The sequence below is a fragment of the Rhincodon typus genome, chromosome 3, assembly GCF_021869965.1.
Source record: "Rhincodon typus isolate 14 chromosome 3, sRhiTyp1.1, whole genome shotgun sequence".
In the NCBI taxonomy this organism is placed as follows: Eukaryota; Metazoa; Chordata; class Chondrichthyes; order Orectolobiformes; family Rhincodontidae; genus Rhincodon; species Rhincodon typus.
Genome location: NC_063334.1, coordinates 2,277,330 through 2,304,932, shown reverse-complemented (window position 1 = coordinate 2,304,932; position 27,603 = coordinate 2,277,330). Strand labels below are relative to the sequence as shown.

Sequence of the window (27,603 nt, the reverse complement as noted above, 5' to 3'; positions counted from 1 at the left end):
GTTCAACACCAATTACTTTAGTTATCCTGAAGTGGAAATAATTGTGGGGGGGGGTGAATCATTACTACACAATGAACCAGGATTAGTTGTGTTACAATCCTACTCAGTTAAACATACTTCCCATCTAAAGATTGAGATATGCCTAATGAACTACAGTCAAGTGCTACAGAGGCAATGACGCAAGATTTATAGCCAGTAAAGATGGGAAGAAAGGAGTCTATAATCTCATGCCTTTCCCCAAAATACTTCATGACTGGTGAGGATGTCAATCAGTTGAACATGTGCCAATATACTCATGGTATAAAATCAACTCTATCATCTTTTGATAGACTTCAAAATACAGAGCAAGAATGACAGAGAATACCAGAGATGGTTTCCACTGATTCCACAACACTCAAAATGCAGAGGCAGTGGCATTGGTTACCAGTGGAATTTCAGCACCTGGGTCCAGAAATTGGGAGTCCAGGCACAAAAACACATATTGGAAACACTTAGCAGCATTTCTGATTAAAAGGCCCTTGGTGTTAACTCCTTCACCACAGATGTCCTCACACTTGAGTATTTCACTTATTTCATACTCCCAGCTTCCACAGTATTTTGCTTCTGCATTGAGAAAGATGTTAACCTGATAAGAGAGTTATCCACTGAAAAATAGTGTTGAGCCAGGTCTGTTCAACACCAATTACTTTAGTTATCCTGAAGTGAAAATAATCATGATGGGCATTGATCATCCTGTTATCTAATCAGCTCCAATTCTCTTCTTGTGAAGTGAAGATGAAGCTGAAGAGACTGTTGCTGAAGGATGCTCTCCAATCTTGGACTGCCTCACTGAGAAACCACCCAAGTAAAATGATCTGACTGGCAGTTAAAACAAAGCTTTGGCTTTTAGACAACTGGTAATGACAGCTAAACTGTTAAGAAAGTTAACAAAGCATTTTACTCAAACCAAGTTAGATGTAAACATTTTTAGTCTCCTTATAGCCATCCTTAAATTTGTTTTTGGGTCCTTTAGGGAACCTGGAATGACAGGGGACAACAGCATTATAGTTTACCAGGTCCTTCAAATACTCAATTTTGTGGGCGCACACATTGATGCTCATGAACACTCGACTGATCTTGGGAATGACCGAATTGCCATGTATATTCAGTTGAATTTTATTGAAATATACAAGAATAAAAGAACTTGATATTGTGGATGTTGAGAAGATGCTTTCCTTTGTTGAAAAGTCTAGAACTAGAGATCAGAATTTAAAAATTAAGGGCCTCCTGTTTGAGATGGAAATGAGGAGTTTTCCCCCCACTCCTCTCAGGGAGTTATTAGTCTGTAGAATTCTTTCCTCCAAGACAACACTACAGGCTAGCTCACTGAATTTGTTCAAGGCTGAGAGACAGATTTTTGATTAAGGAATCAAGACGATAGAGGTGGCATCTGACAGGAAAGCGGAGGTGAGACTATGACCAGATCCACAATATTATTGAATGCAGAGCAGGCTTGAGGGCCAAATAGTAGACTCCTGCTCTTAATTCTTGTGGCCTTGATAGTAAAACCTTGTAGCAACAAGGCAACAGCCACAGAAGCAAACCAAACTGCCTGTTGTGCTGGCCAATATCACAGGTGAAGCTGACCAATTGTCATCAGTGGCAAACACGCTGGTAGTCTAAGGCATTTGTAGACTGTTAATACACCCTGAATAAATGTTCAAAGCTCTGGAGGTTATGAAGGCTAGGAGGTTGAATGCACAGGTGACTTTGATGTCAATGTTAGCACATTGCACTAGGTCCAGAAGGTGGGTCTTCTCAAAACATGACCTTTCAGAAAGTTTCTGACTGCCCACCCCATGTCACAGGTATTGCCTCCTGCAAGATCCTTCTCCCTTGACTCTGCATAACTATAGGTTTCAAAAGCAAGTTGCTGCTGTTTTTGCTTGGCCTAGTTCCAAGACAGTCAAACTGATATCATCCTGCTAGGATTCAGAAAATCAAATGTTTCAACTAAACTACACACACTTTCCCACAAGCAAATGATGAACCAAAGTGTTGGTCAAAGGAGGGTCTTGAAAAACAAGGAAGTAGTAAAGCACAAAGCATCAAGGAGGAACTTTCCAAAATTTATTCATAGGATGAGGGCATCACTGGCAAGAGACCAGCATTTATTGTCCAGGGGGCAGTTAACAGTCAACCACATTCCTGTGGGTCTGAAGACACGTGTAGACCAGACCAGGTAAGCGTGGCAGCTTCTCTCCCTAAAGGAGAGTAGTGAACCAGATGAGTTTTTCTGATAATCGACAATGGATTCATGGTCATCGTTAGGCTCTTAATTCCAGGTTTTTATTGAATTCAGTGTGACCAACAAACACCGAGCAGGGCTTGGTTAGGATAGAAAATAATCAACATACTCTAAGTGTACTCTAAATAATGGTTCAGGTCTGTTGGCAGTTTTTTTTATTACTAGGCTCAGGGGAATTAAGATCACCCAGGGAATGTATCTAATCTGGAAGATGTTAAATTACAGAAAGGACAACAGATGTCTGATAAATGCATCATTATATTGTCTAGACAAACAGGTGGTGTAATCAAGTCTGCAGCAAGTGTCCTACATAAGCCTCACTGCATTTGAAAGCAGACTAACCAATCCTTGGAAAATCGATGGATTATTCCTCAATATTAGGTCCATATACTTTAAATATATTTAAAGTTTGCATCTCGTGGAGAAACAGATACAAGTAGGTAGAGGGGAACATTTGTATTAGCATACAGGAGAAAAACAAGTTGTATTTTGCACATGCAAGCAATTTGCTCCACCTTATATCATACTTCTGAAACTTCAGTCAACAAAGAGAATGACCTGTACAATTCATGAGTCAAACTGCATCAGGCCAAACCCAAAGAAAACTAATTGTAAAATTTACAGAAAGCTTCTCCCTAAACTGAATGGCTGAACTGATAAAACTAGACATTTCATAATGGGCACCAATTTTTAAAAACAGCTTAGGGATTGCTTCCACTTGGGCAGTGCAGCATGCAAACAGCTAAAGCCAACTATTTCTGCACTGAAATCTGAAGTTGGATTAAGTAATGTTACTTGACAGTGCTCCAAAACAGAATGCTATATAAAGCAATGTTCAGAGAGTTTGGAAATATCCATTTAATAACATCAATAGTCCTTCTTAATCTATTTCAAATAAGTACACAAAGCAGCAGAGATAATAGGAACTGCAGATGCTGGCAAACCTGCGATAACAAGGTGTAGAGCTGGATGAACACAGCAGGCCAAGCAGCATCAGAGGAGCAGGAAGGCTGACATTTTGGGCTTAGACCCTTCTTCAGAAATGAAGCAGGGTCTCAAGAAGGGCCTTCATTTCTGAAGAAGGGTCTAGGCCCGAAATGTCAGCCTTCCTGCTCGGCCTGCTGTGTTCATCCAGCTCTACACAAAGCAGCATATATTTTTAAAAAGTATTTACACTTAGAAATTGTCACTGAATATCTGTGGAACTACCACGTTAAAACAGGTTCAAGAAGGATTTCTGCCTAATTAAAATTTCAGCATGATAGCTTTGCTTGAAACAAAAGAATAACTAGGTATAGGTTAGATCCCAAACTTGTCTTCAATTTCAACTACACATCTGTAGGGGAAATTGTAAAGAGCGAAAGATGTTTTATTCACCTAGGACAACTTTCTCTCAGGTTGTTTGCCATTTACATTGTATAGGGATTGGATACTTTTCTCCAGAGGAAGGACAAGCAGCAAGAAAGGAAGAGCTATACATCAATTCAGATTGTCGTCCATTGCCAGGACTTGCAATGGAACAATTGAGATAATGACAAAAGGTCTCAAGGTCAGCTATTGGGCTATGGTTTCATTTATGAAAACAAGGAGGCAAATCACAAGAATGTAACTGCAAACAGCTTTCCATGAATACAGCAAAAGCACTACACAGACCTTATCAGCATAAGCATGGGGGCTAGACCAACAAATCAAATTCTTACCTGGCAAAAACTTTAGTGATCTAAGCATCTGCTTTTCATGGAAGAAATCAACCATTAAATGCGTCATGTTGTCACTGATCTTTGGTTTCAAGGATAACCGAAATGCAGGAGCCATTGTTACCCTACAAAAGCAATGTGAAACCTGACAAGTTAGAGTATTCTTTTCAGAAAAAAAAGCCACAATGAAATCTGCAAACCTCTTCTTTTTAAATCGACTATATTTCATTTTCAACCGATTTTATGTGAATTATCCCAGACACAGCTGCCTTAACCTCACGCCCCAACTACTGAAACTGTGCACTCCTATCAGACATTGTAGCAATTGACTATAGACTGAGAAAACAAACTCCAATGACCTATCTAAAATGCAATAGAACAGCCAGGGATAGTTCCAGGATCAGAGAGCCAGAGTTATACAGCATGGAAACAGACCCTTCAGTCCAACTAGTCCATGCCAACCAAGTTTCCCAAACCAAATTAGTCCCACTTGCCTGCATTTGCTCATATTCCTTTAAACCTTTCCTATTCATGTACATGTACAAATGTCTTAAATGTTGTAACATTTACCACTTCCTCTGGTAGTTCACTGCGCATGCAAACCATGCTGTGTGAAAAAGTTGCCCTTCAGGTCCCTTTTAAATCTTTCTCCTCTCACCTTAAAAATATGCCTGCTCGTTTTGAATTCCCCCACCCTGGGGAAAAGACCTTTACTATTCACCTTATCAATGCCCCCATGATTTTATAAACCACTATAATGTCATCCCTCAACCTCCCACGTTCCAATGAAAAAAGTCCCAGGCTACCCTTATAAACCTTGTTCCTCAAGTTCCGAGGCAGCAGGGAAGAGAGTCCCGGTCGCTCATTATAACTCACACCCTCCAGTCCCATGCAACATCCTGCTAAATCTTTTCTGAACCCCCTCCAATTTAATAATATCCTTCCTATACCAGGGTGACTAGAATTGCACACAGTTCTCCAAAAGTGACCTCACCAATGTCCTGCAACACCTTAACATGATGTCCCAACTCCTTTACTCAATGATCTGAGCAATGAGGGCAAGCATGCTAAACACCCTCTTAACAACCCTGTCTTCCTGTGATGCAACGTTCAAAGAACTATGTACCTGAACCCCTAGGTTTCTATTCAACACTACTACCCAGGGCCCTACCATTAACTGTCTAAGTCTGCCCTCGTTTGTACTTTGCATTGATTCCAATTAAACTCCATCTCCATCTCCATCTCCATCTCCCACTCCTCAGCCCATTGGCCCAAATGATCAAGATCCCTTTGTGAGCTCAGATAACCTGCTTTATTGTTGGCTATACCACCAATTTTGGTGTCATTCACAAACTTATTAACCATGCCTCCTAATTTCTCATCCAAATCATTTATGTAAATGACAAACAAAAGTGAACCCAGCACTGATCCCTGAGGTACTCATAGGTGCTGATGCAAGTTAAACACAAAGTAGGAAGAACTTAGATACAATTAATGACATGTCCATTTAAATACATTCATAAAAGTATGTGTATAAAAACCATCAATTGAAGGCTGCCAGTTTTAAGGAAAATGCATTGGTTAATTATTTGGAAAACATGGCGTGCAGCTCAGAATAAAGCTATATCAAGTGTTTTGAATAGGTTTTAAAAATTAAAGTTTTTGGCAACCTCAAATCTCAGTCTCTTACTCTTGACTTTGTAGCAAATTATTCTTTGCTACATCATTCAATATATGTTTCAACTTTGCCGCAATCTTGAACAAGTATCAGAGCATTGATAGGTTGTCTGTTAGCTGGAGCAAACATAAGACAAGCTTCTTGAGTGGAACCAAGCCCCAGGCTGAACCAGCTTTTGATCCTGAATACTATGGATGATGTTTGAGATAGGCACCAACGAGCATTTAATGTTAACCCAAATCAATGAAATAAACAGGTCAATGAAGAGTGAGAAAATACATGGGGTTTACTGACACTAAACCTCAAAATACAATGACTCTCAAGAATGTTCTCACCCAGCAGCTTACCCCTACAAAAACTTAAAATATAACACACTGCAGTCCAATACGGAGGCACAGACCCAAGTTACTGACTACATGTGGAGCAATTTCCCAGCTGAGTTGTTTGCAACTAGGGGGCAGACTTCCGGAGCAGAAATCCAGTATCATTCATACAGGTACATTAATTGGGAAATTAAAAAAAAGTATGTCATATTTCTTACCCTGGCCTGGTGAAGAGGAGCTTCATTTCTGTACTATGAGGAAAAAAAAAACTCTATTCTCCTTCCCTTACATTGTCTTAATCCTGAGATTAAATAAGAAGTTCTCATAGATATTATAGATGTACAACATGTAACAATTTCCAGAGAAGATAAATAAATTTTTTTTTACCTATCCTTGATCTGCTTGGCAGCCTTGGAGTGAAAGAGGAAGAGGAAAAGAGGATGTTAGTCCCGCTCATGCAAGTTGACTGAAACATCATGCTGAAGGCGAAAGAAGTGAAAGTACAAGAGAAATCTATAAAATTTTTTTCAAGAAAACCACGACATTGCATTTTAAAGAAAAAATGTCAAGAGTACTGTGATTTACTTTTATTTACAAGCTGTAAAGAGATTACAGAATCACATGTTCGCTGCAGCAGTTAGTAGGTTAGTGCTGCAGTAGCAAAAATATTTGACAATCACACTTAAGCACAACACACTTTATCTAGTTACTCAAACAGCAAAGCAACCTTTGGGAAAGGTGAACTGGGGCTAATAATTAAAACAATGATGTGCCATTAGTACAGAAATGCATTCCTAGTGGATAATGGAGCACAACTCAGTCCCCTCAATTAAATGTCATTTAATTTGAATAACTAGATAATTAAAAATTTTAGTGCAAAATGCAAACAAATCAAACACAATTTTACAATATTCTATTAGCCCACAATGGGCACTTAAAGCCAAGAAATTAAACAGTAGGTCCTTCAGTTTTGGGCTCAATCACTTACCAATTCTGTTTGCACACCAATTATACAGTTGTAAGTGGAGTTGCATAATCCAATTCTTTTAACTCCCAAAAGCATTTTTAACACAAAAAATGATTGCATACACTAATTTGCATCAAAGTTACTCTCAGCATGTATTTACTACTACTGCCAAATGTTAGAATTTATTCTGAATCCTGCATCCAAGGACACAGCAAGGATACACCTATGCATCTCCAGCATGCTTTGTGAATATCTCAAACAGCAAATAACATGATGCTCAGCATTTTCTGGAACATCAAGGCAATAGATTTTAAAATGCAGAAAAGATCAAAGTTGTCAAAGGTTAATTTCTGTTACTCTCACTGAAAAAATATTTGAAGTTCCATTGCTTTAGTTGTTTTGGTGCTAAAATTAACTGTCATATTCAATGACGGGCTCTCGGATTGCACAACTGGGGATGTAGTACAATCCAATAAACTACAAGGATTCCTGATGTCAGTAACTGTGCTGTATGAAAAGACTTGAGGGGCAGAGAAAGTTTTTATTCAACTGCTCTTGGCACTGGCCAAGAACATCAGTGAAAACAGGCTGTCCATAACGCACAGTAGGAAGCATCATTCGCCAGGCAAAAGAACTGCAAACCCAAAGAAGAAACAAATATTGTAAACACTGTATTCTTTAGCAGTACACTTTAGAAGCAAATACTTTTTGGGTAACAACTGCAGAAGAACCTATGTAAATGAAGGTCAAAACTGGCTTCACTTGTCTGTGCTCTTTTGTGTTGTACATTACAAAGGCAAGTTTTTTTTGGTACTTTTGATTGTGGATTGAAATAGGGAAAGAACAATTTTAAAAACCAAGGATTGTAGAGGAATTTCTGCAGTTTGTGGAAACAAAGTAACCTGATAATCATTGTAAGTTCTGGCTGTGTACAAATGGAGATTCGTCCAGCAACAAATAGCTGCTTGATCTGTGAACTAGCAATGACTATGGCCTTCTGCTTGCCAACAATTATATTATTGATTCCCAGGAAGCTGGGCCTCCAAACATGATGGGCGAGAAGTCATCAGATCTCTCCAAGTTCAGGAGCTGTTTGTTGCAGTAAATACCTCTGGAAGCCTGAAGAAAACCAGTTTACCTTTTTCCTCCAGCAGTTGCTGTAACCAATAACTTTTGATTAATAAATCAGAGACCCTTATAAGTGTTAACCAGTCACCCTGTGCCTCTTACAAACAAGAGGCAGCATCCAGAGAAGGAAAACCAAGAAGCTATATTCTAATCAGCACAAGAAATATCTGAGGAAACCCTATAGGACAGGATGACTGAACTGCCTTCCCAGTTCTTCCCTCTACTCACTATATCCTTTCTTGCCAAACCCCCCTTTGTCTTTTGTATACGTGCATGTGTCTTCATCATTTCTGAACAGATTGAGTTCTGATGCTCTTAAGGTTGGCCACTTTAGATCACCTACATGTAAATACACTTGTATAAAGTGCAACACTTAATCAGTGTTGGCAAAAAAATCTCGTATCAATCTTTAGAGACCAATTCTTACGAAGTAGTGCCAGAGTTAGAACACAAACTTATTGTTTATTCAATTTATTCCCATCAAGCAATGATATTAAAAACTGGATTAATGATCTTAACTGTATATGCACATGAAGGCAAGTGGAGAAGCTTAATGATTAAAAGCTGATCATTTTAACTACACGAAAACTGAACAATACACAATCCCAAAAAAAGTATTCAGAAGATTTTAGTGAATCCTTGCAGAAGTGGAGGGAGGAGATTCATTTGGAAAAACTGCAAGATTGAAGGAGGAGAAAGAAATTCACATCAACAGGTTTTGATTTTTTTTTTGACTCACCTGATCCTCAAGCCTGATCATTTGAGCCAGACACTTATTTATTTCAGATATTGTTCAAATATTGTTACAAGATCTTGTAACATTCTTCTGGAAGAACAGACAGGACCTCCAATTGTTTTTTTTTGAGTAAATATTCAATCCTGTAACAATGCAGCACTTTCTCACTACTGCACTAAAGTGGTACATTAAATTAAATGCAAGACTATAAGAGTGTAGTTTTAACGTAAAGAGAATGCAAATACCAGTTAGCATACATTGGAAATATTCCCCTATAAAAAAATGTTGTTTCACCATGACTCCAGTACAAAAAAAATTGCAGCTGACAGCATGCACCTCCTATGTAGATGCACAAGTTAAAAGCATGATGTCATCGCCTTCACCTTCCTGGATGGGTGCAGTCCCAAACACTAGAAACAATCGTATGGTATGGCTGCAGTACGCACTGCAGAAACTTTTCAAGCAATCTTCAACAACTCCCAAATCTGCAACTTCACAAAGCACAAAATTGCAGGTGAATGGAAACATTGTTACCTCCAAGTTCCCCTTTAAATACAACACAATCCTGACTTTGACAGATATCAAATGGGTTCAATTCCTGGTACTCCTTATGCTCAAATCTTCACAAGGACTGCAACAGCTCAAGGCAGCAGTTGACTACTACTTTAAGGGGAAGCTAGGGATGATAAATAAATATTAGCATTGCCAGACTTGTGTTCATGGAAATGATGTTTTAAAATAGTAATAATTTAGGGAGCTCTTTTGACTGTATCTTTAAAATCTATGACCTCTGCCACCTTGAAGGACAAGACAAGCAGATATAAAGAACCACATTCCATTTTCACTCCGAAACACACCATCCTGACTTAGAACTACATCACAGTTCTTTCACTATTTCTGGCTCAAAATGCTGGTAATGACCTTCCTGGCAGCACTGTGGATGCATCTACACCACAAAAGAAATCTGCAGTGGTTCAGATAAGCAGCTTACCATTAACCTGCTCCAGAACAATAAGAGGCAGGCAATAAATATGGGTCTAACCACAGATAGCCACATAAATAATAAAGATCCTGCAAATATAACTTCTCCACAGCAATGCACATCTATGGCAATTTAAAGATTTCCTAGTTTGGAGTTAAAGCCTAGTATCTCATACATATTGTTGGTGACCATTTAAATATGAAGAGATTGAGGCTGAACTAATTCCATCTCTCTTGCTTAGCTTCAAATTAGTCACAGAAGCTATAAGGATATCTACATAAACTCCTAAAGGTATCCTGTTCAGGCTTATATGATAGACAATCAGTAAAAGTGTGATTGGGATTTTTAAATCTCCAAAAAGAAACTACTTAAAACATAGTATAGGTGTACTTTAATCTTCAAATTTAGTCTAATCTTCCACAGGCAAAATCCATCAGGAACATGCAGACACTTTAGAATTGTGTTCCACTGTCACCCAGTTACATTTCCTTGCAACAAAAACAGAAGTTGCTGGAAAAGCCCAGCCGATTTGGCAGCATCTGTGAAAAAAAAATCAAAGTTAATGTTTCAGGTCCGATGACCCTTCCTCAGAACTGATGGTAGCTGGGAAAACATTGGTTGCCACCACGATCGTTTACTCCCTTCCTATTTTCTGCATATAAACCGACATTTTCCAGCTACCATCAGATCTGACGAAGGGTCACTAGACCCAAAACGTTAACTCTGATTTTCTTTCCACCGATGCTGCCAGACCTGCTGAGCTTTTCCAGCAACTTCTGCTTTTGTTCCTAATTTTCAGCATCTGCAGTTCTTTCTGTTTTTAACATTTTCTCCTTGGTTGCAAACATCTTGAATGCTTCAATGAGGAGAAAACTGACAGACATTGTAAATACATCATACATGCCCCGAAAGTCTCTAATACCTTTAGGCCAGAGAACCACACCTCCAGTGCAAGTGAGATGGACGGGAAAGGAGCTTTACTAAAGACTTTAGATAATGATTTCACCTATTGCATGTGATTTATCATCTACAATCCTGAAAGGAACATCTCAAACAATGAATGGTAATGCCAGCTCCTCCTCACACATTAATAAACCTAATGTTCTAAATCTAATTCTAACAAAACCACTTTATTCCAATGTTTCAACTTTCACAAATTTTCTGTACAATCAAAGTACAACTTCCAATCACTTCTCACTTCATATGTGAGCTGACAGCTAACAGGGGAGCTCCATGGTATGCTAGCATAAGATTTTTTTCAAGGCAACTTATCAAATTTTAGTCCAGGGCACTGATGGCCCAAGTATTTTATGCCTTCATTGGAAACAAGTCAAACATCAACTGGAGAAGGTTGTAATCTGCCATTGGAAGCAATCCTCAGAAGCTATAAAGCAGAAAAGTAAGTACAGAAGCTTATTAAGATTACTCAATCAGAAAGAAGGATCCTGACCTGAAACGTCAACTTTCCTGCTCCTCTGAAGCTGCCTGGCCTGCTGTGCTCCTCCAGCTCCACACTGTTATCTCTACTTATTACTTCTAAGCTTTAGCTGGTAACAAATGTTTGCAATGATATAGGAGCTGCATTTTGCATTCATATCCACATGCCACAGTTCAGCCTTGCATTATTCAGAATTTGGGAACATGCTCTAGCATTTTGCTTACAATTATTGATTAGCAGGAGTATTTCCTCGTGAAGCTCCTTCCCCCTTAGTTTATGGAGGAATACAGCCTTAAGTCTCTAATTTTCCAAATTCACATGAGATTAGAACAGTGTGACAACTGCACTCCCCACAGTGCAGTAAGTTAGTCCAACACTGATCTAAACAGCAGTTACCGTTCAAAAGGACAAGGTGGAAATTTATCAGCTGCACCTTAATGGAAGCGTACTTGTAAAATAATGACATCATCTGAAGTTTTTACGTGATTTTGCTGTATCTTATTGGTCATTTTTGCCAATCGCAATTTTCCATTCTTGTTTAAAAATACCACTTCAAAGATTTTCAAAACTAACTTTTCTCTTAAAAGAACAACTTCCATGCAAAGCCAAAAATCATACCTTCGCAAAAGCTTCAGGGTCATTGGTGCTTAGTGTCCGATTTGCATAGTCCAGTAGTTCCTCTGAACTTTCCAAAGCATTGGTACATATGGTCAACTGGTTCTGATGAAATCAAAAAATTAGCACAAGTTTTCCACGTGTTCAATGTAATTACGTATCACAAATTGCATTTTCACTCTCAAGATTGTTTTAAAACAAAAAAGTTGCAAATTGAGGGATGCTATTCATTGATCCATTCAAATTAATTTGTAAGAATCAAAATTTCAACAGAATACGAAACAAACTACAAGAAAATAAAGTATTTAAATTGCAGCGGTTCCAACTTTCCCTCATTTCAGTTTCACAAAAGTAGACATATTTTTGGTTATCTATTCACTCAGAACAGAACAACAAATTACCCTTTAATGCTTACCTCCACAGCAACCAAATAAGGGGGTTACCAGGTCATGTTTTCAGCCTTGAAAGGTAACGGTTAGTTAATAGGTTTCAAATCGCAAAACTTCCATTATGCTCTGTACTAAACACAAGAAAAATCGAAACAACCAATGTAGTTTTCAAAGAATTCGATGAATATGGTCTCAATCCCACCAGCAAAATCTCAACCGCAGACCATTTACTTCCATTTCTTACCAAGGGAATGGTGTTCAATCTTTGAATGATATTTAGCCAACACAAATTAAAAAAGATCTGACGGAAAGCCCTAACAGAATCTGGTGGCAAGACTAAGTCCAATATTGTCAGTGCTGGTTGGGATACAATTCCAAAGATAAATCAATTTAAATCAGGGCTTTATGGAGAAGGAAAATTTGCACAATTTGTTTAAGAATTACACAGGGTATAATAATTAATCTCAAATAACCTGTTTTATGAAAATAATGCTTTGATCACCAAAATTAAAATTTCACAAGTTTTTCTGTTCAACCACTCATTTTCTACTTAATAAAGGTAAGAGCGCATGGTGTTGAGGGTGGCATATTAGCAAGGATAAAGGGTTACTAACTATTAGAAGACAGTTGGGATAAGTAGGACATTTTCAGGAATGGCAACCTGTAACACACATGGTGCCACAAGAAACAGTATGGGGGGGGCATAATTATTTACAAGATTTATTGATGATTGGATAAGGAAAGTGATCGTACTAAAGCCAAGTTTTGGATGATGGAGAAATAGGTGAGACAACAAGTGGTGAGTCTGTAAGAGAAATACAGACAGGTTAATCATGTGGGGGAAAAACTTGGCAAATGGAATAAAAATGTCGGAAAATGCAAGGGGTTTTGCACTTTTGCAGAAGGAATAGAGCTGCTGAATGTTATTCAAATGAGGAAAGACTATAGAAAGCAACAGAACAGAGGGACTTAGGAGTCCTTGTCCATGAATCTCAAAGCTACCACTCAAGTCCAGCAGGTAAGGGAAGGCAAATGGAACTTTGGCCTTTATTTTAGTGGGAATGGATCACGAAAAGTAGGAAGTCTTACTGAAGCTATTCAATACCCTAGTTAAACCACACTCGGAAAACTGAACAAATTCAGTTCCTTTAACAAAGCAAAGATATACTTGCATCAGAGACAGAAGAGAAATTTAACTAATTTGATACTGGGTAGGAAAGACTGGCTTGTAATAAGAATCAACCTTATTGAAACATACAAGTTTTTTCGGGTCAAAAACAAATTTCTGGAAAATCTCAGCAGGTCTGGCACCATCTGCGGAGAGAAAGCAGAATCTGATTTTTCTCCACAGATGCTGCCAGACCTGCTGAGATTTTTGAGCAATTTCTGTTTTTGTTTCAGATTTCCAGCATCTGCAGATTGTTTGGTACTTTTTGTCAAGTTTCTTAGGAGACCCAACAGAGGTTGTTCACCACTGTGGCGGAGTCTGGGACCAAAGGTCATAATCTCAGAGTAAATGATTGTCCATTTAAGATAGAAAGGAGAAGAAATTTCTTTTCTCAAGAGTAGTGAATCTGTGGAATTATTCACCGCAAAGGCTAGGTCATGGTTCATTGGCCAATTCAATTCAAACGCTCACCACTGTACTGTACTTCTGCTGGATAGGAAGGGTATTGGCACAAGGGGCTACAATGGAATGAGAAAGAAATCAGGATATACAGTAGCATTGTAATAGAATCTGAAATGTTGACTGATTGATAGGACTGAGATGCCTAATTAGTCCATGGGTTAACTCTTAAGAATTTCTACTGAGCAGAACTCTGTGGGTTTGACAACGCAAAGATTGTTAGAGTTCTGTCCGGATCAGACAAGTCCCATTCCTTGAAAACTAAAAAAAAAAATGACTGTCTAGATTCCAGAGTCATCTAGACTCAAAGTGTTAGCTTGCCCTCTCTCCACAGATACTGCCTGACCCGGTGTAATTTCCAGCACCTTTTTGTTTTCAGTACAGATTCCTGGTTCTGCAGTAATTTGCTCTTACATTAGGTCCCATTCCTTGAATGCATAAGATTTTGGATTTGAATTTTTAATGAAAACTAGCTGGTTGAAGATTGCTGACTGACATCAGGAAATACAACAAATTATGATTTTTTTAATGCAATTTTGCAAATGTAAGAGTAATATTGGAAAGCTTAATATTAGAAATCTCAGGTTTCAAGCCCAGTGTTACAGGCCTGCAAGGTAATATTAAGCAAATTCGTCAAGTCATCGTGTTTGATGACAAGCACTTACGCAACAAATGAAAATCGGTGAACATTAATGGATTGTTCCAAAGTGCAGTGCACTTGCGATCTGACTGACATTAGCAAAAACATGCTCACTCAGCTATTGATATACATTGTTTTGATGTAGATACTAAATCACATGTCAACCCAGCTGGGGTAGTCTTCCAACAAGTGCAAACTTCCTAGCTGAATCTATGCCCTTTGCATTTGACAGGCCATTTACTTCTTTTCCTACTGTATGTGCATCTGAATCTAAAGCCTGAAGAATCACTGGTTTTACTGAAATGGCTTGAAGGACAAACGGTTTCTTTATTGGTACACTTCATTAAATCTTACAGTTAGAATCATACAGCACAGAAACAAACCCTTCAGTTCAACTTGCCCATATCAAACAGGTTTCCTAAACTGAACCAGTCCCATTTGCCTGCATTTGGCCCATATCCCTTTAAACCTTTCCCATCCACGTATCTTTCCAAATGTCTTAAGTGTTGTAGTTGTACTCACCTCGACCACTTCCTCTGGCAGCTCATTCCATATTCACACTACCCTCCGTGTGAAAAAGTCACCCCTCAGGTCACTTAAATTTTTCCCCTTTCACCTGACACCTATGCTGTCTAGTTTTGGATTCCCCTACCCTGGAAACAAGATCATGTCTACTCACCCTTTCTATACCCCTCATGATTTTATAAACTTCTACAAGGTCACCCCTCAGCCTCCTAAGCTCCGGGGAAACAAGTCCTAGCCTATCCAGCCTCTCCTAAAAACTGAAACCCTCCAGTCTCAGTAACATTCTTGAAATGTTTTTGCATCCCTTCCAGTTTAATAACATCCTTCCTATCATTGGCCTTCACAGTTAATACTTTCAATGTCTGGGAAATCAAATCCTGTGCAGGATTACCAAACATTTTCCAAGGAAACGAAAACAAAAATTGCTGAAAAAAAAACTCAGGTCTGGTAGCATTTGTGGAGAAAAAGCTAAGCTAATGTTTTGGTTACTAGACCCAAAACATTAACTCTGCTTTCTCTCCACAGATGCTGCCAGACCTGAGATTTTCTTGCAATTTCTGTTTGTTGCTGACTTCCATCATTCGCAGTTCTTTCGATTTTAGCCCCAGGGAAACATTTGATAGAATTATGAGCCCTTAATTGGACAATAAACCAGCATGGATGGCAGCATATTTGAGGTTTGATATGATGAAGTGCACTTGCCACATGCAGGACCACTAGCCATAACACAGTGGTATCCATTTGGAGATCAGTTAGCTGGTTTCTGATGCAGTGTGAGGCCAACACTGTAGGTTCAATTCCCACTATAGCTGAGGTTACCACAAAGACTTCCTTTCTAAACCTCTCCCCTCACCTGAGGCATGATCACCCTCAGTTAAACCATTAGCAGTCATATCTCTCTAAAGAGAGAGCAGCCATACGGTCTGGTCAGACTATGATGACTTTACTGACTTGGCATCCATTTACATATTCAGCATGTTTGATTTTTCCAGAAATCTTCAAAGTAGACAATACTGCCACAAAGCATGGAATATGAAATGTAGCCACTTCAAACACTCACTGAGTTGACACAGAAGTCAAAACCATATTACTTTGGAAACAATGAAATAATTAACGAAAAACGTTCACAAGATCTAAATCAGGAATGAATTCTCTTCGTTTTGAGTTGAAATCAAGGTTAGAATTTTGGGCGGCCGGAAAAATTCAGCAGTTTGGAATTATTAATTTGGTTTCAAATAAACACAAATACAGAGAAATTATTCTGGATATTCCCAGACCAAGAAAAAGACCAAAATGAAAAGTCTGTCTTGAAGAACTGCTTTTACCTGGAGTTCTTGGCTTTTGTATGCTTGTTCTTGTTTGATCTTGTTCACCATGCTTGCTTTCATCTCATCCAAGGTGGCCTGAAGAGCACCAAACTCTTCTTCCAAGTCAATCATCACTTTGGTGGTATTGACCTGCATGAAAAAAGTAAAAACAACTCTAAGCTCACCCCTATATGCTGATTAGGGCCTTAATCAAAACAGAGGTCACAAATCAATTTTTGGTATATGTGAATAAAACAATCCAAAAAAAAAATACTGAAAAACTGATTTTCCATTTGCCTCAAATTCACTTATGAACTAAGTCTAAAAGCAAAAATGCTAATTTGTTGTTTTAGCAGGCGTGGGTATGTACATGTTGTCATGATAAATATGCAACTTGAAACTTAGACATTTGGTTGTAATTTACAAATAAAATTGTTTCTTCTCAGATGCAATCAATTAGTGCATTGGAAAAATGATAAACTATTTGGAATTGTAAATAACTTGTACTTGGACAGAATAATTGTTTTGGCACTGATGAACGAACTAGCTGGATTTAGGACCACTGAGCCAAGAAAATGTTGCTGCAATTAAGATCAGCATCTTTAAAAACAAAGAGCATTGATTTCAATGCTTAAAAGAAACTAAATATTCACACAAATTGCTTCATGAGAAGTCTGACTATTTCCCATGAAGGCATTCAACCAAATCAGCCTCAATTTTCATAAATTATCCCCAGTCAATGCTTTTTTTTTAAATAAAATGTTTCTGAACAAACACACCTCATGCCAACTTCCCTCAAACAAACGCATTGTCAATATGTATGAACTTGAAATGGTATTTGAATGACAAGATACTTGGAATACTTTAAAGAAACTGATATGCTGCAGAATTAACAATTGATGCAACGTATCCTCAGAACAATAAATTTTCTGTATGTTTTATTTAGCAATGCAACTTTTATTACTGGCCCAATGACCATTTCGTAAATTCTTAAAACAGTAAATGACAGTGGGGGAAAAACTAAACCCTGTACTGCTGACAAATCAATGCGCAGTTAATCACTTGTGCATAGATCTTTTTAAGTAACAGACACTACACATCTATTCCCATTAAATCAGAGAAAATTAATTATTTAATCCCAAAATTGAAAATAATCCCAATTAGAAATAATCCAAAAATAATTCATTGGTACAAAACCCTGCTATTTAGCACACTAAGATTTTTAAAATTAATTTGGTCCAAAAAGATTTATGATCCTTATACGATTAGATTCCCCACTTCTCAAAAATTCAACCAAATACACCTAGATGCTGCACTTACTTGACATCCAAAACATTTTTTACAACTGAAAACTCTGCTTTCAGACATTAGTAAATAATCAAAAGCACTGGCATTCATGGCGTGATATTTCAATATCAATTTACAGTCCTGCACAACTGTCAACTAGAACTGTTAACAAGAAGTCAACAACTTACCTGTAACTCAGACATATAAACCTCTATTGTTTTTTTTAAAATCTAAAAGGAACTTGGAATTGGAAACCACTATAAATTCATCCTGTTTCTTGGCAGTAGGAAAATACGAAGGACAAATACAAAAGGTATCTACTTTATTACAGAATTGGGCAGACAGATGACAAATACCATGTTACACAGAGAGCAAAAACTATGGTGCATAAATGTGCAAAATAAAGATTAGCACAAGTCCCAAAGGGGGCAAGAAGTAATAGCAGAAATTATTCTTCTTTCCAAACAAAAAGCTTACTTTTAGTCTACACGGCAAGACTCTCGACGTAAGATTTTACTGTGAACAAGGTCAAGTTAGCCAGCCTTATTCTGTTTATCATGATGTTAAAAAAGATCCCCACCTCTTAAAAGATTGATACGTAAATAAATGAATGTATTGGTCAAAAAGCCTTAAAAGATTTGTAATGAACAAAGTGATATCATAACAACAGAAAATTATTCAGTTCAAAATATTTGACCAGTCTTTGTAAGAAAGATATACAGTAATTCATGGGTTTCAGAATGACAGAATGGTGAAAAAAGTAATACATATAGATTTCAATACTGAGAAATATTAAATGAAGCACATTGGGAGGATGTGGAGAAGGTGGAAAGATTGTACGTTATTCAAGTGACAATTTTGAAAACATGGAGACACAATTGAAGCCCACGTAAAAATTCTTAAATGTGATGTGGTGAGGAAAAGAACATAAGAACAGAAATCCTTCTAGGCTTTTAACCACTGTTTAGGTATCAGCTGGAGTATTGTAGACAATACTGGACATTGATTATTCGGGAAACAAGATGAACAAACCATGAGAGCACTTAAATTCCAGACCAAAATCAAATGCAAATTTCGGATTATGGAAGAAATGGGTAATAACAGCAACTTAAAGACTAGAGAGGAATTTTACAGCAAGTCAGACTACACTTCCATTTTGATGGAGTTATGCCATATTTCTATGTTATGACCGGTTTAGGTAAACCGTATGAAGCTGCACCTGCTCAAACATTTATAGCAACAGCCAAAGGACTAGCTGCCATTGTGGAAAATGGAAACAAGGAAAAATTTAAATAATGACAGTAGATTACCCTTGTTTCTCGATATGGAGCCAATTCACCAGCAGATGAATGAAGTGGCTATGTGGACACAAGTTACATTAATGTCAAAGAAAACAAACAAGAATTGGCCTTGGCATTATCACTTCCTACAACAATTAAAATCAAAAAGTATTTTTAAGAGATAAATTACCACTAACTGAATTGTAAAGATTTGGGTCTTTCAAGAGAGTTCCTTAATGAAATCTACAAAAAAGATGGTCTGTTAAGTTCCTGAGGCACAGTGCAGTTTTCTTAGAATTGATTAAACAATTGGTCATGCATGGAAGAATGCATAATGTCATAGACATTAATATTATTGTATCAAAGATGGAGAGTTTTCCGATTGGAGATTGTTAGATCAGTATTAACATGAGATATTGGTTTGTATTTTTGATGGGCAGGCAACCAGCTCCAACTAATGTATGGCTCAAAAGCAGAATCTGTCGGATTAGTTGACTGTTTGCCCCTGAAAATCTCTGGGCATATAGTCTTCATGGAAGAAACAGAGCATTCTACTGTGACAGAGAATACTCAAATGATGCCAAATTTTGAAGTAGTCCAGATACTAGTCACAGAGTCAATACAATTGAAAGGTACAATATAATAACAAGTCTTCACACAGATTGGAGAAGTTGGCACTATTTTCCTTAGACAGAAGGCTAAGAGAATGCCTAATAGAGGTTTTAAAGGTCGAGGGGCGTGGACAATGTAGGTAAGAAGAAACTGTTCCCACTCACAAGAGGACTTAGAAACCAAAGAATTTAAAAGTGTTTTTCAAAAGAAGCAAATGCAAGAGGACAATAAATGTTTTTCCACAAGTAATTAGGGTCTGGAATGCACTACCTGGAAGTGTGGTGGCAGCAGTTTCAATTGAAGCATTCAAGAGGACAATGGATGAATATTTAATAAAAATTACATGCAGGGTTACACAGAAACAGCAAGAAATTGACACTAAGGCAAAATGCTCATACAACCAGTGCAGGCACAACGGAGCAAACAGCCTCTATATCGTAACAACTCTGAATCAAGCCAAGCACAATACGTTTTAATCCTTTGATCAATTCATTAGATAACTCTTTTGGTTGTGCAGTATTTAGACAGTCTGTCCCTGAACTGTTGATATGCTTCCCTGATTCATCAAGTGGTGAAGATTAAGGAATAAAGTACCTTATGGTCAGGAAAAATATTTGTTATTCATTTGAGCCAGCTGGACTAAGCCATTTCAAAACAGATTCTTACAATTCCATTGAAATACTTATCCAGAATCAACCTGTTCTGAGAAAAGCATAAAAAGAATCTTGACATGGAACATGACAAGGCATTAATTTCATGAAAATTAGTTGATCTGCAATTTACTCAAGAAATCTTCTCCCCAACATGATTATTGTTCACATATGAACTCCTGAGGCACAATATAGATATTTTCAATCAACCTGGTCAGATGTCCTAGGACAACTCTGGAGCAGGTGGGACCTGAACCCAGGTCTACTGGCTCAAAGTTAGTAACACTACCACTACACCACAAGAACCCCCAAAGTACACCGGATGACTTCTCACCAAGGTCCCATTGGGTACATACAATCAACTGATTAAAACATGTTACAACACATTCCTAGACAGGTGGGACTTGAACCTGGGCCTTCTGATCCAGAGATACGGACATTTCCACTGAATCACAACAGCTGTTCCCCTAAATGACATTTCTCATCAGTTGTCAATAAAGTATTAAAGATATCAAATGATAGGAACAGACAGGAAATGCAAATTGTCTTTAGAATTAGAGTTAGATTTTGTCACGTGTACTCAAGTACAGAAATATGAGTCATGCAGTCATACAGCATGGAAACAGACCTTTCGGCCCTACTAGTCCACGCCAACCATGTTCCCAAACTAAATTAGTCCCACCTGCCCGTGTTTGGCCCACATCCCTTCAAACCCTCCCTATTCAGGTACTCATCCAAATGTCTTTTAAACATTGTAACTTTACCTGCATCCACCATCTGAACTGATGCAGTTCATTCTACACACTAACTGTGTAAAAATGTTGCCCCCCCGCCGTGTCCTTTTTAAATATTTCTCCCCTAACCTTAAAAATATACCCAAATACAGTGAAAAGTGTACAATGTCACCAATCCTAGCACCTTCTTAGCTACATAGGTACAAAACCTTATGAACAAGGTAGAAAAATAAAGAAATGAAGTTAAAAGTTTGACGGTTTTTCTTGAGTGCTTAGCCATGCTGACCTTGCACTCCCCACAAGGGCTTGATCTCCTCCGCTTTAGCCTGCTCTCACCAACACTGCAGATACTGGGGTACCTCCCACACGGCAAGGGGGGGGGGGGAAACGGGGCGGGGCGGGCAGTGGTGTTGGGCTTGCTCTTCCCACATTGGCTTTGATCACTGACTGTCAAAGTCCCAATCCAGACCCCCAGCCGCTGTAACATTCTGGACCTCTAGCCAAGTGTCGAATTCCTGATATAGGTCCCCAGCCGCTGCCATGCTCCAGACCCAACCTGTTACTTGTCAATGCTTAAAAAGCCTGAATTTGCAGGGATATGCGGATATCCCTGCAACTTCATCTGCCAATGCCTATTAAACAGACAACATGGGGACACAGTGCCCTAACACACTGGTCACATTGACAGCAAGACTCCTAAGGCCAATAGGAATCATGGTGGCCCACAAGCTGACAGCCACTCTACGACAAATACTTACAAGGATTAAAGACCACATTCCCACAACATGCAGAACCAACATAGTTTACAAAGTGCCATGCAATGACTGCCACAAACATTACATTAGACAAACAGAAGGAAACTAGCCATCAGAATACATGAACATCAACTAGTAGCAAAATGGCACGACGAACTCTCCTTAATATCAGTACACTTAGACAATGAAGGTCATCAGTTTAACTGGGACAAGGTAACCAAAGTAGCCCAAGACAAACATAGACACGCACAGGAATTCCTACAGGCATGGTTCTCCACCCATAATGCAATCAATAAACACACAGAATTGGACCCCATATACAAACCCATACAGACCAAAACCGGAAATGACACTACTCACCATAATAGACCAAACAGTATAAATTCCAAGCGGAGTAGAATAATACCACTTCATCGGAAACTCCACTGATGATGTCACCTACCATGGTGACGAAACGTCTGAATGAGAACAAGCCAGCTCAGCGAGCAAGTCAACAACCTCACCAATTAGAAGGGATTAATAAGAGCCAAGATATCTGCGAAAAATAATCAAAGAATGCTGCCACATCCTTCCGCAAGGCTTCCATGAGTGAAGTGACTTTTACAAGGTAGCATAGTTGCGAATGGCACGGGACAAAGAAGTAAATTCTTTCATTCTACACTTCATTGACCCAACCAACTATGCATAGCAAGGAGAGGACAGTGTATTGGATAGACAAAATTGCAGAGAAATTCAAAGGACTAGATTTCAGACACCAAAGCTTCTGTTTGATAACAGATATCAATACACTCATGATGAACTCAGATGTGAGAGAACATTTGTGTTATGAAGACAAAGTGGACAAAGACTTTTAGCATTGGCCTTTGTAAATAGCTAAAGCAGAGCACAACATTTTAACGGATAAACCAGACGAATGCTTTCTGCAGAATAAGGAAGTTTGTTCACAGTTTTACAGAAATTTTTAATGGGACACCATCGCTTCAAATGAGCATGAAAACTTAAGTGTCAATCTCCTGCCTTTTTCCTGTAACCCCGCACATTACTTAAATGGAAACATTATCCAATGCTTTCTTGAATATCTTGACTGAACCTGGTTCCACCATACTTCCAGGCAGTGCATTCCACAATCAAAGCATTTGCTACATACAAAAAAGTCTATGTGCACTTTTTATTGGTCTTTTTTGCAAATCACTTTTCTTCATTCTTGGGACGTGGGCATCCTGGCTGGGGCAGCATTTATTGCCCATTGAGTGTTTAAGTGTCAACCACATCACTGTAGGCCTGAAGTCACAGGTAGGTCAAATCAGGTAAGGATAGCAGAGTTCCTGGCCTCAAGTACACTGACGAACCAGATGGGTTCTCATAACAATCAACAATCGTCATACTGTTGCCATTAGGCTAGCTGCAGATATTAATTAAATACATATTCCACCGTCTGACCTGGTGGGATTCAAACTCATGTCCCAGAACATTAGCCTAGGGCTCTGAATTACTAGTCAAGTGACATTACTGCTATGCCACAGCCTTCCATATCTAAGCTCCTCATTCTCAGTTTAAAAGCAAGGACAGTTTTTCCCTATCTGCCCTGTCCAGCCCTCATAATTCTGAAAGCCTCCATTAAGTCTCACCTTAGTTTTCCTTCCAAAGGGGAAGTCCCAACTTCTCCAAATTACCTTTGTAAAGGAAGTATTTCGTCACTGGAACCATTCTTGTACACATCTTCTGCACGCTCTCCAACGTATTCACTCCTTCCTAAGGAGTGTGGAACCCAAAACTATACACAATACTCTAGTTGAGATCTAACCAGTGCTGCACAGAGGGTTCAGCACAATCACCCTGCTCCTGTGGTCTCCACTCCTATTAGTGAGGCTCAAGATATCATAACCCAGCTAATGTTCTAGGGACCCAAGTTTGAATCCTACCACAGAAGATGGTGGAATTTGAATTCAAAATGAAACAAAATATCTGGAATTAAGAATCTACTGATCACCATGAAACCATTTCCGATTGTCAAAAAAGCTCATCTGGCTCACGAATGTCCTTCAGGGAGGAAAATCTGCAATCCTCATCTGGTCTGGCCTACACGTGCCCAGATCCATAGCAATTTGGTTGACTCTCAACTGCCCTCTGAAATAGCCTAGCAGGGCATTCAGTTGTATCAATCACTATGAAGTCTCAGAAACGAAACCGATGGACCACCTGGCAGCAACCTAGGCACTGGAAAAAGACAATGGCAGAAACAACCCTTTCTGCCCTGCAAAGTACTCCTAACTAACATCTTGGGACTAGTGCCAAAATTTGGAGGAGCTGTCTCACAGACTAGTTGAACAACAGCCTGACATAGTCATTCTCATGTAACCATACTTTACAGGCAATATCCCAGCCACCATCATCACCACTCCTGGATATATCCTGTCCCGCCAGCAGGACAGACCCAGCAGAGGGAGGGAGTTGCCCTGGGAATCCTCAACATTAATTTCCAGGCCCCATGAAGTCTCACGATTTCAAGTTAAACATAGGCAAGGAAACCTCCTGATTGTCACATACTGTCCTCCCTCAGCTGATGAATCAGTACTCTCCAATGCTGAACAACACCAAGTAAGCACTGATGGTGGCCTGGCAGGGGTGCAGAATGTACTCTGGTGGGGGATTTCAATGTCCACCACCATGAGTGGCTTAGCAACAGTATCAATGACCAAGCTCATTGGGTTGTAAAGGATATAACTGCTAGACTCAGTCTAAGGCAGGTGGTGACAGATACAACATGAGAAAAAAAAGACCTCATCCTTACCAATCTGCCAGCTACAGATGCATTTCTCCATGACTAATGGAGAGAATGACCACCACACAGTCCTTGAGGACAGGAAGTCCTGACTTCATCAAGAATACCATCTATCATGTTGTCTAGCATTATCACCATGCTAAATGGCACATGGCAACACCCTGACAAGAAGTATTCAGCAATTTGTCTAGTTCATCTTCCACATGGGTAGATTTGCATACAGTTGAACTGCAGGAATCAAGTTCTAAACTACAATTAAACTGTAGATATGAATTGAGGAAAGTAGGTTGAATGAATAAATACATGCATGTAATTTTAGAGAAAATCAAAATACACAAAAATACTACCTGAACATTTTTTAAAGTATGGTTCAATGTCTCGATGAAATTCTGTATTTCATCATCTTTGTTTGCCAGTGTTGTGATAATTCTTTGCAATGCTTCCTGCAAGAAAAAAAAAGTATGTTAGTCAAACAAAATTCACTATGAAGTAATAGCAAAATTGTTTTTGATGTAGGGCTAGAAGCTTTTCATGCAATGCGATCTATGCAAGTGTTAGGCAGATGTATGTAAAAAGCTTTGTCATTCACTAATTTCCAGAATGTTTTCAATTAAAACATGGACAATTTTAACAACTAGAGGGTTATGTGTGGCTTGTCTGAACGATCAAAGTGAGAGTTTCATAACTTTAAAATGGTGATAATAAACTACTCATCCATATTGTCTGTCAGGCAAATACAAGCTGCATTTACCTAGCAAGTCTTCTCAGAATCTTATATACCTCAAAAAAATGACCCTTCACTCTTAGGCTCCAAAATTACAGGCCCAATTCACTCCGACTCCCATCTTAAGACAACCAATGAACTTTACAAACCGTCGCCACAATTATATCCTTCCTTAGCGAAGAGGGAAATGTGCCTTCCAAATTGCCACTTGCACTTGAATCCTGACTTTGCTCATTGAACAAGTACAAAGTCCACCTGAACATCAACATTTGCAAGTTTCACAACTGAAATCTGCATTTGAATTCTGATTACTAAGTGAGTAACTTCATGTTATACTCTTATGATCTTGATGCTTACTCACTTCATCCATTTATCTCTTTCCAGCCACCTCAGTTTATACTTTCACCAGCCTCACATTGTCAGCAAACTTAGCTATCTTACTCAAGTATTTCTTCTGAGTTTTTGTCCAAGTCATTAATATAAATAGATGCTACTATTGATTCTAATGGCATTCCACAAGCATCAGCCTAGCAACTTGAAAATGCCCTATTTTATCCTTACTCTTTGCTTCCTGTCCATTAACCACACATTTATCCATGCTTATTTCCAACATCATGAGCCATATCTTGAATATTAACCCTTTGTGTTGCACCTTACATGCATCAACCTCTGTGGTTAAAATGAAAAAGGGGTTTAAGGTAAAGTTCCTGATCAACCATGCACCTCATTTGACCTTATTGATTATTTGCTTTTCACTGAATTATTAAAATCGAGAATATTATTAAAATATTTACCAAATCACTCACTGCATCCTGGCATTTAAAACAACAGAGGGGTCAAATAAACCTCCATAGGGCAAGTCAGGTAAGAGAGAGAACAGAGAAGTCTTAACAGAAAAGCATCAAGTGCTAAAACATTCTACAACAAATAAGTTCAACACACTGACATGTGTAACTACAATTCATTTGTTTTAATCACAGCTTTGTAATCAAAGACTCTGTCTCAATCATCATTCTCAGTGAATTGCTAGGGATATTAGACAGACGTTTACACTTAAATTACTCAGTTGTATTGTAATTTTCCGAAGTATGTTTAAAAACAGAGCTAAGGCATTGAACAGTCAAGTCTTCTACATATGCTACACAAAATTAGCATTCTCTCATCAATGAATACTCACTGGTCACCTTTACATGCAGTTGAACACCATTTAATTTTTCCCTTTTAAGTGGTTTTCCTTGTGGGCATGCTAGTTGAGAGCAAGACTGAAGAGACGCTAACGGCTAGAACACAGATGTGGACAGGTTTCACTCACTTGGAAAAAAAACCAATGTTGGCATTGCCAGTCTCACTCACCTTAAACTTTTCAGTTCTACTAGCCCCAACCCTGATGATTTTCACAAGCCCAATGTAAAAAATGGGACAGACTGTCAAAAATGTCAGAAGTGCCAGGGACACCCACACCAATTGTCAAGTGCCAAGCAAATTTAATTCAGTCCAGATGAACAACCTGACAGTGGGTCCAATCATATCTTACGAATCTTAAAAGGAAAGCTCTTCACTGCCAAATTACACTCTTGCCAGTATCAAATGCACTGAGTAGAGATTTGTCAGTCTGCCCATCCATTAATCTTGTAAATGCGCTTGTCACTGTCAGTTGAATCAGACAGTAGTCATTCCATTTTTGGCTCAGACTACATATAGATTAGGCTTTGGTACAGGTCTTTAAAAAGACAGTTCAAGCGTTGAGATAAAGTTCAGTTTCTTTCAATCCTGATGTTCCATGATATCAAAATGGTCACTGCCACACCCTATTTAAATAGAGCTAATATTGCCTCAAGATGTGATTGCTGTTGAACAATAACTAAGCAAGAACATAAACGTTATCACTCATTCAATAATTGGAAAACATCTGTAAAATTAACTACTTCCAGAAATAGCAACAGCATTTCCCATGCAAGTAACTTTACAGGCCAAAAATACAAATAAGCACTTACGGTACTGAAGGATACAATGTAAACCCACATTGCTACAAATGGATTGCAACTCAGCCACCACCCTACACTAGTTACACTATTGATCTCACTGCAAGTCTGATATCCTGTGGACCAATGACTGCCAAAGCCCCTAAGGATGGATGGAGATTGCTTACACACTAGAGTGATGCAGCACTTTCATTCCTCTGCGACAAGCTGTTGGGAAGGCAATCACCAAACTCACCCCATTCCCAAGCCAAACCTGAACACAAACAGGTCAAAGACGCATACAATTGTTAAGATCCTCAGGGTAAATAAAGACAAGGGCTGAAAATAACACCTATAGATTTAAACCAAACAAATCACACAACTGATGCAAAACGGAAATAAACCCAAATGAATTAATGAGAAATTGAGGGAGAGGAGAGAAGAAAGAGTGCAGAGGAAGAGGGAGGGACTTCTATAAT

General features: G+C 38.6%; 1 protein-coding gene across 1 annotated transcript in view; it reads right to left on the bottom strand.

The window, feature by feature from the left end:
* fsd1l (fibronectin type III and SPRY domain containing 1-like) overlaps window positions 1-27,187 on the bottom strand; it is a 48,729-nt gene extending 21,542 nt beyond the window's left edge. Inside the window, exons 1-6 of the mRNA XM_048619602.1 lie at window positions 27,158-27,187; window positions 24,787-24,882; window positions 16,358-16,489; window positions 11,855-11,956; window positions 6,373-6,395; window positions 3,988-4,109 (exon numbers count right to left, since the gene is read on the bottom strand). Of these exons, the coding sequence (XP_048475559.1) occupies window positions 3,988-4,109; window positions 6,373-6,395; window positions 11,855-11,956; window positions 16,358-16,489; window positions 24,787-24,882; window positions 27,158-27,187 (505 nt within the window). The remainder of the gene's footprint in view (window positions 1-3,987; window positions 4,110-6,372; window positions 6,396-11,854; window positions 11,957-16,357; window positions 16,490-24,786; window positions 24,883-27,157) is intronic.
* Between the last annotated feature and the right edge of the window lie 416 nt (window positions 27,188-27,603).